The following is a 12,333-nucleotide window of genomic DNA, read 5'->3' on the forward strand; positions in this document are numbered from 1 at the left end:
TTTGTACCCCTTAATTTCCTGTAATGTCCAGACACTTTTCTAAAGGCGAAAGAAGGCATAATACTCGGGCAGAATACATATATTAGGCATGGAGAAGGCATTTAGGTTACCCCATGGCCCAAAGGCCAACCCACCCGATGTGGTACAAAGGACAAGTAAAAAGTGACTTTTCGCCAATACCGAGAGTTAAACAACCACGATAGTGATTTATCCCTCGGTAATGGTGAGGCGCCACTTTTGTACTTTATATTAACCCTCTTGTACCTCGCCGGATGGTTTGGCCTCTCGGGCCATGCCAGTAGCCCAGACACCTTCCCTATGCTGAATATATATATATATATATTCTGCCCAAGTATTTTGTCTTCTTTCCTCTCCAGGGCGTCGCCGGCCGCTACATAACAGCTACCCAATAAATCATGTCTGAGTCCACCTTTGCTAGGTAGAGGTGGAAGAAAAGATCGTCAATTTTTTGTAAAAATAGTGGAAACCTTTTGAGTAAGAGTATTCGCAAGATTATCTAAACACACCTAAGTTAGCATATCACTTCCTTTCGGACCATCTAATTAATGCAGAATTATTGTGTGGAAAATCTTAAAACTTAGTTTGTTCCTAGAAGACCAGTTTATCCTAAACCACTGAAGGATTTTGCACGGTAGTGATAGATATATTACAATGAACTTTATTAAATCAGATGTTTCATTTTGTGCATCTACGCCCAGAGTACCGGCAAACCGTTACGAGGATCGTGTGATAAAAAGCGTTTTTTGGATGTTAGTATAATTTGATTTGTTTACTTGACCATTCCTAGTGGGATTCAAGAAGAACCAAATCATTTTATTTCACTCTTCAGATTTTTAACGCCTACCTTAAACCTTGGGATTTTTGACTTTTATGAAGAATCCTTGACTTAATACCTTTAGCAATTTTTTACTATTTGTTTCCATATCGTATTTGTAGCCGTACTTTTTAGCAGGCATGCATTATTTTGCTCTAATAATTTTGCTTTGGTTAAATTAGTTGCTGCTAATATTCTTCTATTTCCAATTTATAAGCGCGCTATTTTTGCACTTGCTACACACAGTAGCGTCAATTCTGGCGTGAATATCACATTTGATGGAATGTACTTAAGTGGTGCTAGTTATCGGCGCAGTTAAATCAAAAGTGGGTTTCCGCCCGTGTTAGGGGGCGTAACGGCCTCTATTCTAACGTCTGGTTTTTGCAATGTTTGGTAATTAGTTTATAATTATGCAACAATTTCGCATAACGTGTGTTTCGCTTACCACTAAGATAGTTGTTTAGCGCTTCTACCGTAAGACACTTCATTCTTTTTATTATTTCACTTCTAGCTACTTTCTAGCACTCTTCTCGGACCGTGGCTTCTGTATTTATTTGATCGATTTCCTGAAAGTCGTTCTATTTCATACACATCGTTGTCTTTTCCAGCTGCTTGTCATTTGTTTTGGTGCTGTTTTATACGTAGAACTCATTGTTGTTTTGGTGATGCAATAACAGTAAAGTTGTGCTTCATAAAGGGCGTAAAGTTTTCAATAGTCTGGTGTTCTATCGCATCTTTTCCTAATTCCCTTTTTTTATAGCTGGTTCATTAAGAGTGCGGCAATTCTCAAATTCATAAAATTGCGATTGTGGTCGTTAGGTGCGACGTGTAATTTATCCTTATTGCCATTTTAATTTTTTTCCGAGAAGCGTTTGTTACTTTACTCATGGTTGGCCTAGTCCTTGGACGACTTTTGGTAGTCTTCATTGTAGAATGAATTTTTTCAATAAGGAGAAGGATCTTCGTCCAAAAGTTCGTAATCTTCAAACTCAGCTACGTCGTGAACAAAGGAAGTTGGATCGCGACATCGTATCTACTCAGCAGAATTCCAAGCAATGCGAGGCTGAAGTAAAGAAGTACGCCAAGTCAGGAAACATTGATGCGGCTAAGAAACTTGCGGAAGGGATTGTAGCGTCTCGCAAGTCTGTCAACAGGCTCTATCAGGCCAAGGCTCAAATAAACTCTGTCATAATGGAGTTGGAAAATCAAGTAGCAATGGCGAAGATGGCTAGTGCCCTCAACCAGAGTACTTCTGTGATGCAGGCGATGTCGAAGCTGGTCAAAGTAAGTCAATCATGATGATTTGTTCAATAAAAATTGCTGGCTTTTGTGTCTTCCATTGCATCTCACGCTTTACTCGCGTAACTCATTTTTAGATTTGTTAGAATCCTTATAACTTTCTTCTATGCACAACTTGGCTTTTGCACGTAACCGTGCTCGATTCATATCCCCATCACTACTAAGTCATCATTTTCATCTTCCCGTGCAGTTCCATGTACTTTTGCTAAATGATGGTAGGACTTTCCAATCATGCAAACGCTACGTAGCACGCTGTATCTTCCCGCAAATGCCATTGGAATCTGCAGTGGCGCCAGTATTCCTTATTTCTTGATTCTGAACTGCTTCCCCGCCATCAAGCGTATCGTATTATGATATCGCCTAACTTGCTGTTTATTTCTTATCTATGGTTGAGTATTGTGTCGTTTCTTGTTATCGTGATTCAAGTAAAAGCGTGTTTGATGTTTATGTGGGAATTTTTCTACATCCTCACCGTCACCTAAATTTGACATACCATTTTGCGAATCTGCCACTGGATTATCTAGTCTAGCATTGGAATTTTTGGCATTTTTTACCTCAATAGTCTACTTCGGCTCTTTTTATTTCATTAAAATTAATCGTATTTGTTAACTTTTTTAGTGTAAAATCACTATAATACTGTAGTCTTTTCGTGGCCCCTTATTAGTAGTCCTATTAGTTCATAGTCCATCCGAGCCTCGCTTATTTGCCCCAATTTGTCACTCAATTCCTTTAATGCATGAAGTAGTCTTTATGCATGCATTTTGAAGGCCATCCTAGTAAACATTCGCAACCAGTTCTTAATTTTAGCTTCCTGAGCTCCGTACAACGATGTGTAACCTGTCGAAGGAGATGATGAAGCTGGGTCTGATGAATGAGATGGTGGAAGAGTCGGTAGAATCAGCTCTGGATCAGCCCAAGGAGATGGAAGAGATGGCACAAGCCGAGGTAGACAAGATTCTCTTTGAACTGACTAATGGTGCAATGGGCAAGGCGCCAGATGCTGTGACGGACACCCTGCCTGTTGGCACTCAACGGCCCGTCGACGTAGCCGATGACAACCCGGATGACCTTGAGGAGATGCGCGCTCGTCTTCAAGCCATCCGCTGAGTTTGAATGTACGCTTACTCGCGCAACGATCTGTCTGTGATCTAGTCTTTCGTGATCCTTCCTCACTCACCCTTTCTCATCTCCTACTTGCGTAATACGTTATGCATGCATTGCTGTAAACGGTATTACTTGTGTACTCAATAACATTCTCTTGCACGCTTACCAAGAGAAGAAATCTCATCCATCTCGCTTTCTACTGATTCACGGGGTTATCTGCGATAGTGTTCTCACTGTTCAGTTACTATTGTAATTATACTGAATAACATTAATTGTAGTCCTTTTTCTCCCAGCAATGATGTTCTCAGTACGACGCGCAATTTTGCGTGGATTGGAGGCGTACCTCTGGAAATCGCTTTCTTGCTTTGGTAAGCTCTTACTAGGTGGGGTCTAGGTGCATAGCTGCATTGGTTGAAATAGGAAATTCTCCAAGACTTTTTTTTATTGCTTGTTGGTTCTAAGACAAACTCGAGCACACTTTCTCCAAGTGATATAAGTACTCATTTGAGCCTCGCAGACCTTCAGTCATCTAGTATCTACTGAATGACCCCGATTTAATGGGTATTCCCCGTATTTCAACCTTTAACATTGGTTGAATACCGGGATTCTGGTCACATCAAACTTATTTAAATTAGTTCTCTGTTCTCAACCTGTCTATTGTCAATGTTGCTTCAGTATTTGCGTTGTAGCGTTAACGTTCGCTGTCTCAATATCTACGGTGACTTAGTGAGACTATTCGCAAACGTAACTCGTAAGTAGTTTTCTATGTTGCCCATGAGCTAATGAAATCTACGTTTTGGTTTTGCCACCCCTCCCATAGGTGGCAAAGTCGTGCCGCCGTGTTCGCGTGGATTAGCCTTAATGGGAACGTAGTCCACGCTAAAGCTACTTACTTTTGACGCTCAAAATTATTTCTAACCGTTTCTGCATCTAATATCACGGAGATATTTTTTGTGGACACTTAATTATGGGGCTCCATTTGCTTCAGTCAGTTTAGGTCTCCAGTAAACTGTATTGTTTCATTAAGAAAGGTACTAAGTCGGTATCGTAACTGCTATCCGTAGTGCTCTAGCCTGTTATGCAAACACGGGACAGCTCACACGGAGGTGACTCATGTACACCCACATTTGCAGCTGATCTTGATCCTTTGGTCATGAGTGGGTTAACTGCGCTCTAAACTTATTATCTGACTCCTAATTTAATGACTTACCGCAGCTTTAAAAGCCTGGAAATTCAAAAACTAGATTTAACCGCACACCCAAATGTGACCTTAAAAATGTGCATTTTACCATATGAACAAGAGTTGGGGTAAGTCACGCCACCTGATACCTTGTGGGTGGTGGCGTTAATGCAACTAGAAGGTGACGAAAATGAGCTGATTTAGTCAGAAAGGATTAGCAATGGTGAAGTGTTGTGAAAAATCGTCTCGATTTTTTGTTGATGTTGAGGCGAGTATACCCCCTATTTCAGAAATATTGCAACTTGAGTAAAATCAAAATTAACTCGATAACTCAACCGACACATCAAAGCCACTATCAGCTTATACAGCGTGTTAGAAACCTACCGTTCTAATCCATGAGGTCACCGGTTTTGGATACACGCTTTATTCGGTATTAAAACTGGTTTCGCTTTGAGTACGGGGCACTAGTTACTTCCAAAATAATTTCAAAGGTTTGTCTGTTTTGCATGAATTTTGTTGCCCTGGCAACACGTAGGTGTAAAATAAGGGCGTTAGGCTCACAAAATGCACAAGGCCTTCCAACATGCAAGCTACTCTTAAGGACAGACAATTATCACTATACCACTTTAAATCAATGCGTTGTTTATTGTTTCATCTTACAGTAATAATAATCCTTCCAAATGTGGCACAACGTAGCTGAGAAATCCACTACAAAAAAGGCATTAACTCTTGGCATTCAGTGAAATAGCCAGTTACCTTCATTTCAATTTCAACTTTATTTTCCAACTCTTAATTTTGTACATGCAATGCCAAGAAAACGTGACTGTCATTTGGTGAAATATCAGCGAAACATCGAAAGGTGAGAATGAGGCGCTTTCTCTGCCATTCTGAAAAAATGACTGTTGCCACTAAATCACTAGTCCTGACTGTTTCTGCAGAAGAAGCCCTTCTTGTTTGCCTTTATTTTTCGTTGCGTCGAGCCGATAGATCTCAGTCATGCCTTCTTTTTGGCGTTCGGCAAGTGAGCACTTGTGTCTGTGGACCACACACATGCAAGTGAAGCGCAGTTTTCTGTGGGAAGCGTGTCACCTTACAAATGCACAGTATCGGTTCACTTTCAATAATCAGAAAATAATCCTGTGTCATGCTGTAATGCAAAAGCAGTTTCACATCCCAAGTATACCTGTCTGTCACTCAGCAATCTGTAATGCCTGACACGTTGCTATAACACACGTGAGAGAAGTGAAGAACAGCAATTTGGGAATTTTTGCTAACAATTGTTACGTCTTACACATCATTCCCCTCCCGGATGGTGTGGCCGTTTCATCAGCACTCACGTTAATCAGTACTTGAAGTTCTTGCCAAGTTGACTGCAAATTATGCCATTCAAAATTAGCCAGTACTTTTTCATTGCAAAGAATTGAAATCTCTCCCAAGTTCTCTATAAAGATTGTGTCTGGTTGACGTGTTTTGCCAAGATTTCTTTGGCAAGTGATATACAGGAACCTGCATAAGAAGCTTGCTCAGCTTTGGAGCCGAATTATGTCCATTTTACAAAAGGATAGGTCTAACTCCCATCTACTCTGTTTCAACTCATATTTTTTGATATGAGGTTCATAATGAGAGGAAGTTATAAATAAGGCATCCTACTGGAAAAGTGACGCATATCCATGCTGTGTAATGCGTATGATCAACCGCATGCATATTGCTAGCTCCCATGAGTTGCAACAGGTCATTGCACCATCCCACATTGAAAATCGTTCAGACCTTCCTCGACAGCTGACATTCGAAAGAAAGCCTAAATGTGCTAATTACCTCTGCTTTTCTTGCATTATAGTGTTTGGAAATGGGAGAAAAGTGGACTTGGACAACAAATTACCTGTAAATTATGTCGGCAGTCAAAAAGTTAATCGACTGAAGCGCATCATTTCCTAATAAACCTCGATAATCACTCTCATCACCTTCAATCGTAGCATTACCAAGGCGCTTGGCCTCAAGCCCCTGGCACACCATTTTAGGCTTACTTTACTCTTGTCTCAGTCCCTTTACTTGTTCTGCTTCATTGACACCAACAAAAAACCTCTAATTTATTACCTTTTCAAGAGTATGTCACTCACTGTCAAAATATCAGCATAAAGGTTTGCTTGTTGGTTATTGGTTGTTCACCCCGATCAATTGAACTTCAGTTGGGTTTAGTCGACTGAGTGCGTAGAGATTGCCACGCTTCTCTACATATGCAATCATGGAACACGTGAATATGAGGCATCTCTTTCATGGCGTGAATAAATACTTGTAGGTGTGTGTGTGTGTGTGACAAATTCAGTGTCTATACGAGAGTGGAGGCATCACAAAACCACGTGATTGCTCTCAAATCTTCGCAAAATGCCCTTTTTTCTCGAGCGTGCAAGCAGCTCTAGCTAAGGGATTGGGTATATTTCATATGTATGGACTGATACACGAAATGTAATTAGCTGCCTTTGCACTTGAAGATCATGTGTGGGGTTGTTGTGTAAATCCTTGTCGGGAGAATTAGGTTCTATTGCACGATGTGTACGAAATATGCTGTGCTAATTACATATACTAGATACAGCGTGGAATACAATTCGTGATACTTGTCTTAACCAAATTGTTTTATGTTAGCGTGCTACAATGAGAATGCACTGCCTTGCCATCTGTTCGTCCCGCCTCTTTTCTCATTTGTTCTACTTACTTTGACGAGCATGCGTGTTTTTCCCTAAAACGTATTTGCACAATTCGCGTTAGTTTAATGAGATCCCTTCACTGTTTTTGGTCGTTATGGTATTGTCTATATGTAAATTAATTGTGATGAATGCAAGCTTTTTAAATCATTTATGATAATGATGCACATTTCGACTAATCGCATTAAAAATAAGTACCAGAGACCATCGAATATCCGCAATGTTTGTTACAACAACGTCGAGGCGCTTTTGAACTACAACTAACCTGACTGGATGAAATATGCGAATAGTCTAGTCCGTGCATTGGTTGTGGAACAAAATTATACACTTATTTGAATGAATGCAGCATTTTATTCCCCCGTTGATAAAATGTTGGGATAAAACCCAAACTCAACAGATGCCTTCCCCTTCCCTGACATAAAATTAGTAACTGGGGATGCTTCATCCATTTCCCATCAAATTAGGCATTTCTAACAAATTAAGGCAACAATCCCCCTTGATTTATTAAACGGAAGTCCTAGGGCCCAGCTGCTGAAGAGATGGTTAGTTATTTTCACCTCAATGGTTAATCCTGGTTTATGCTAACTTTCTCGGTAAGGTATGCATCAGGCTTCAGTTATAGTTACGGCTCATAAACGCCGAAGGTCCACCGTGGAAAATGATGCACAAGCAGTTATAAGCCTAGTCTGGTGATTGCTATAATACAAGCATCTCCGGATGGGTTTGTGCATACCTTCTCTGGATCACACAAGCAGTTTCATTTTTATTAGTTGAGCTTCTTTATTCGTGACCGGTCAGATGATCATTTTAAATTCATAAATGGGAGCTCAATGTACGGTGGTGGAGCATCGCTTCATTGCGCTAAATTTGAGATTTCAACTAATTACATTGGGGCAACTCAACAACTTTTTCATAAAAATTCTCATCTTACGTATTTGTAAAATTGTCCAAATGTCGAAAATTTTTGGCTATTTAAGTTGCATTAATGTGTTGCGGTAGTACCTCCAGTTAGGCGCCGCATTGCGCCCACCTTAGCTCGCCACCCTTTGATGCAGTGAATTGAATGAAAGTGGACTTAGTTTTTTCTTTGCATTGACTGAAGAGCATCATTGTGAGCAGATCTACGGGTTTCCAATGGGTTAGTGAAAAATTCTGCTATGTGAAATTTATTGCTGTTTTTACAGTGGTATATTATTGTGTTTGGTTGAGGTGCTTGTACTTAAATTAATTTAGTAAAGTTAGTTGCCACTCCCATGCTAAGGCATTTTTCGTCAGTCAAAGTCGGATACTAGGCTATGTTAGAAATGTGGCGCACTACCGGAGTTTCAGTAAAATACTTTTAATTTTCTGAGCTACTGCAAATAGTCATAATAGGCTTACTTTTCCTGCTAGTTCTTCTATGCAACGATTTGACTCAAGTTTATGTATTTCCAAAGCAATATCTTCAGCCTCATTCGGAGCGCTTGTTTCACGAATTGGGGCCACCAGTGAAAATAAGCCATCTTAAACCTGTTTGAGATGTGTGAAGTAGAATCCCCTTAGTACCAAATTCCCACGGAACAATAGTTTCGCACGTGTTTTATTCACATTTTAAAATAGTGGGCATGGTTAAATTTAATGCTGTATTTACTTTTACCAGCATAACGCAGTCATCTTCGTTGACTAGGTCAGAAAGTGCTAAAAATCGTGCCGGAGTGGATATCATCGGCTCCTAAAGAGGATACGTACCCCAATGTGCCTAACCAGCAATATCCGTATCCCTTTAGTAGTCGCTGCGCAGTTAAGCATGTCGTCGACCAACTCGTCGACTCGTTCTAAGGACCTGAAGGTCACAATGGAAGAGTTAAACGCTGAGCCTATCGCATAAGAGTGCTGCATCTCTCTAATTCGTGCTACATATGATGCTGTTTACACATTTGTGTATCAATTCAAATATCTGTAAACTCAAACCAGCATTTGATGATGCATAACCAATTAATAAAGCACTTCAGAATTTTCCTCAACTAGATATTTGAAGTCTTATGTATAAACATCCTAGATACACGTATATACAAAAGGATCCGTGATTTAAATTGCAAATTCGATACCTGAGCAATGAATTAGTGACTTGCAGATATTTACTATCAGATTTATATCGCAACTGCCACTGTGGCAGCAAGGCAGGCTGGCTTTTGTTACTTACAAAACAGGGTTTGCCCAACTTCCGACTTCATTCCCCTTCCCCAAACTCGACTTCATTGCCTCTAGGGTTGTTTTAACCAACAACACCGTGACCTGTAGTCGTCGTTATTTGCGCTTTTTGGACATGCAATTTTGGTTTTCAGGCACAGTTTAGTGTAGCATTACCGCAGTATTTGGCAAGTGAGCGTGCCAGGCACAACCAGTGTCCTTTACTTCTGGTCGACAGTCATTTCATCAGACATAAATCAAATTTTAAGTGTAGATCAAAGCTGATACGGGTAGCGTTTGTTTACCGGTGCTGCTTACGTATTTACCGTGAAAGTGATAGTCTAAGGGTCTTAGTACTTAGCCGTGGCAAAATATCATTAATGAGAAATTAATCTTGGATACACGCTGATGGGCAATTATTTAGCAAATCTAACAAACAAAGAATGTGATCTACGCAAGTGTATTGGTCCACTGTTACTATCTTGTAGTAAAAAAGCGAGTTTGTCTTACATACGGATTGGAGATTACTTGTACATCCTCTCAAACCAATTGGTGTCTCACTTTAAAATGAGTGACTATAAACCGGTGTTAGCTCCAAAAAAATAAGTGGCGTCCCAAGTAATGGGAAGTAGTGTATGTGATATAATTACAATGTAGCAACGCTTTAATGGAAACTTGACTTCACTTTATTTTATGCGTGGTCCATGTAAGAAGCGGACTGATGTTCCTGTAGAGGTCGAAATGAGCAGGCTACCAGGTATTTACGGTTGATTCCATGCCATTATTTTTATGCAAAACGGTAAAAGCGCTAAAGGTGAATTCACAACCACCTCAAACGCAACTCTGACAAACAAACTCAACTTGGCCTCATGTCAATTACTGGGGTCTTAAGACAGGAGCCGCTACCATTTCTACTTCGCACAGGATCTGCTCTTACTGATAATTCATCAAGGCTTATTTATCAGCATTTGGAAACTTCCTATCTACATTTATGTCTTAGAATGCATTTATCTCGCATGCTTTGCTTGCTTTACAACTCAGAGGGATAATCCACGACTTATTAGATGACTGTGCTGGAGGAGAGAAGGTCTCAATTTGGCTAAATATTGGTGCGGTGGGCTGGTTCTGGGTAATTCTACGTAGACAATTGCAGCCACCGGAACTGTACATTCGCCTACTTAACTTGCTCTTCATAGATTTGTCAACTGGATCTGTCACCAACCCACACCCTTTACCAAGACCCCCATCACGTGATCACTGTCTAAAAGTCAGGTCAGTTAACGTGCGTGACTCAGGCTCGCATGTGGCCCGTGGTATGGGGTGTTCACATACAGGGGAAAGAGCTTCGCACTAGTGCAAATCCCGCTTAATCCAGTGCTCGACTTAAAAACTAGATTTTCCTCATTCAGTCTCAGGTAGTGGGAATACCCTACCCCATACCACTCCCCTCAGGCACAATCTCACGTCCATGTGCTGTCGCGCTTGCTGTTACCGAGGCCCTCCCCGCATCACACCAAAACACATTGCACCAGACCACATCACATGGTACCGCGTCGTGCCCAATCTACAGGAGCTAGGTGGCCTTAACAACACCGCCACTGGACCGCGCTTGCTCTCATCGCTGCAAAGCGTTAGCAACTCTGCTACCCAGGCAGCTGAGTTCGGCCTTCGTCTGCACCTGGACCTTCATCTCCAACTTCGAGCACACACAGACATCCAGCCTAAACAGAATCGCAGTGTTGACGCTTCGCCGTGTGGAGTGAAAGACTGTAGTACCTTTGCGATTGAGATTGAATCCAGGTCGAGAACCCGCAATTCACTAGCGCTCCATTGCATTAGCCACTTGACCGTGGCGTCACGCCTCATTTGTTAATGCTTTCGCAGGCAAAACTTGTGATTCATTCCTCCTGTGCATCTGTTTCCATTTGATCCAAACCTCTCCCCATTCTTCTGAGGCGGTGTAGGACCTTTGAAATGCCTGCATAAAGTACCCGATATGGATGATTAGTGTAATCAATTAGGTCAATGACATTGCCTTGATGGCTTTTTACTCACCATCATGGAGTTCGGTGAATTAATACATGCACTTAAAGACAGGTGGTTCGTGGCTTTTGGCAACTAGTTCATTTAAAAAATAGTATTAAGTATTTTTTTCCTCTGTGTATTCACATGCAAGGGCACAATTCGACTCGGACTGTGCACTGTCTTTGGATAGCAGACGCCACAAATCCTATTTATCGGATTTCTAGCTTGCTTCATTTATTCTCTTTTTGGAATTTAAATTCCGGGACATCCCCTTAATTGACAGGTTATATCGATTGGGAACTCTCCGCCCAACAGCATGTATTGCTTATGCGTTGGAATTCCATCGGTCCGCTCACAGATGGCCGACGTCTCGAGAACGCTACGTCCCATCCCGATGCTTTACCAAACATTTTCCAATTCAACCGTATTCGACAACGAACACTTTTAGGACTAAGTCTGAACTCTCAGAACAAACGCCCCGTCCGGCTACTGCGACGTTGTTGCGGAAATAACACCGACATACCCGATAGCATGTGACCCAAGGTGCATTAGAATGTACCAACCGTTGGACCTGTCCAACTCTAGGTCGCACCAGCGACTATACCAGATGCCCGCCAAACAGGGGCCGTCGACTACTGGCAAGGGCATGCCTACTGCAAATGCCTAGACTCCTTCGGGAACTACCCCCGACACCGCATCATACCGTAACTCACGCCCACAATCCAGGATCATGACCAGAGACACCGCGCAAGCAACTACACCACCATCCGTACAGTACCCAAACCTACTACTTAAAACGCCATCCAGAACCAGCCATGCCCACCACACCCCACCTCGGCAGATAACAAGACAATCGAAATGATGAATCCCTTTTATGTCGAATAGAATAACAATATGAAAGATTGGAATTATGTTTACTTCGATTCCGAACAGCACTTCTTACAGCAACTGCAAGGGCACAGGACGCAGGCACAGTTGCCAGGCTCGCAGGAGCAGCCCTTTTTGGTCTTGCAACCGTCACA

The 12,333-nt window shown here is 41.6% G+C and overlaps 2 protein-coding genes across 2 annotated transcripts; both read left to right on the plus strand. All coding sequences in view use genetic code 11, as the record gives it.

Moving 5' to 3' along the window:
* Positions 1 to 1,245: 1,245 nt before the first annotated feature.
* Positions 1,246 to 3,241, plus strand: EGR_01905 (Charged multivesicular body protein 3; the record flags this gene model as incomplete). Its single annotated transcript, XM_024491154.1, has 3 exons — positions 1,246 to 1,265; positions 1,768 to 2,119; positions 2,942 to 3,241. The coding sequence occupies 3 exons, from the start codon at positions 1,246 to 1,248 to the stop codon at positions 3,239 to 3,241; spliced, it is 672 nt and encodes a 223-aa protein (XP_024354610.1).
* Positions 3,242 to 10,754: 7,513 nt separating this feature from the next.
* EGR_01906 (hypothetical protein) lies at positions 10,755 to 11,978 on the plus strand (the record flags this gene model as incomplete). Its single annotated transcript, XM_024491155.1, has 3 exons — positions 10,755 to 11,058; positions 11,595 to 11,844; positions 11,897 to 11,978. The coding sequence occupies 3 exons, from the start codon at positions 10,755 to 10,757 to the stop codon at positions 11,976 to 11,978; spliced, it is 636 nt and encodes a 211-aa protein (XP_024354611.1).
* Positions 11,979 to 12,333: the final 355 nt, after the last annotated feature.

Source organism: Echinococcus granulosus (assembly GCF_000524195.1).
Source record: "Echinococcus granulosus chromosome Unknown EG_S00007, whole genome shotgun sequence".
Classification (NCBI taxonomy): Eukaryota; Metazoa; Platyhelminthes; class Cestoda; order Cyclophyllidea; family Taeniidae; genus Echinococcus; species Echinococcus granulosus.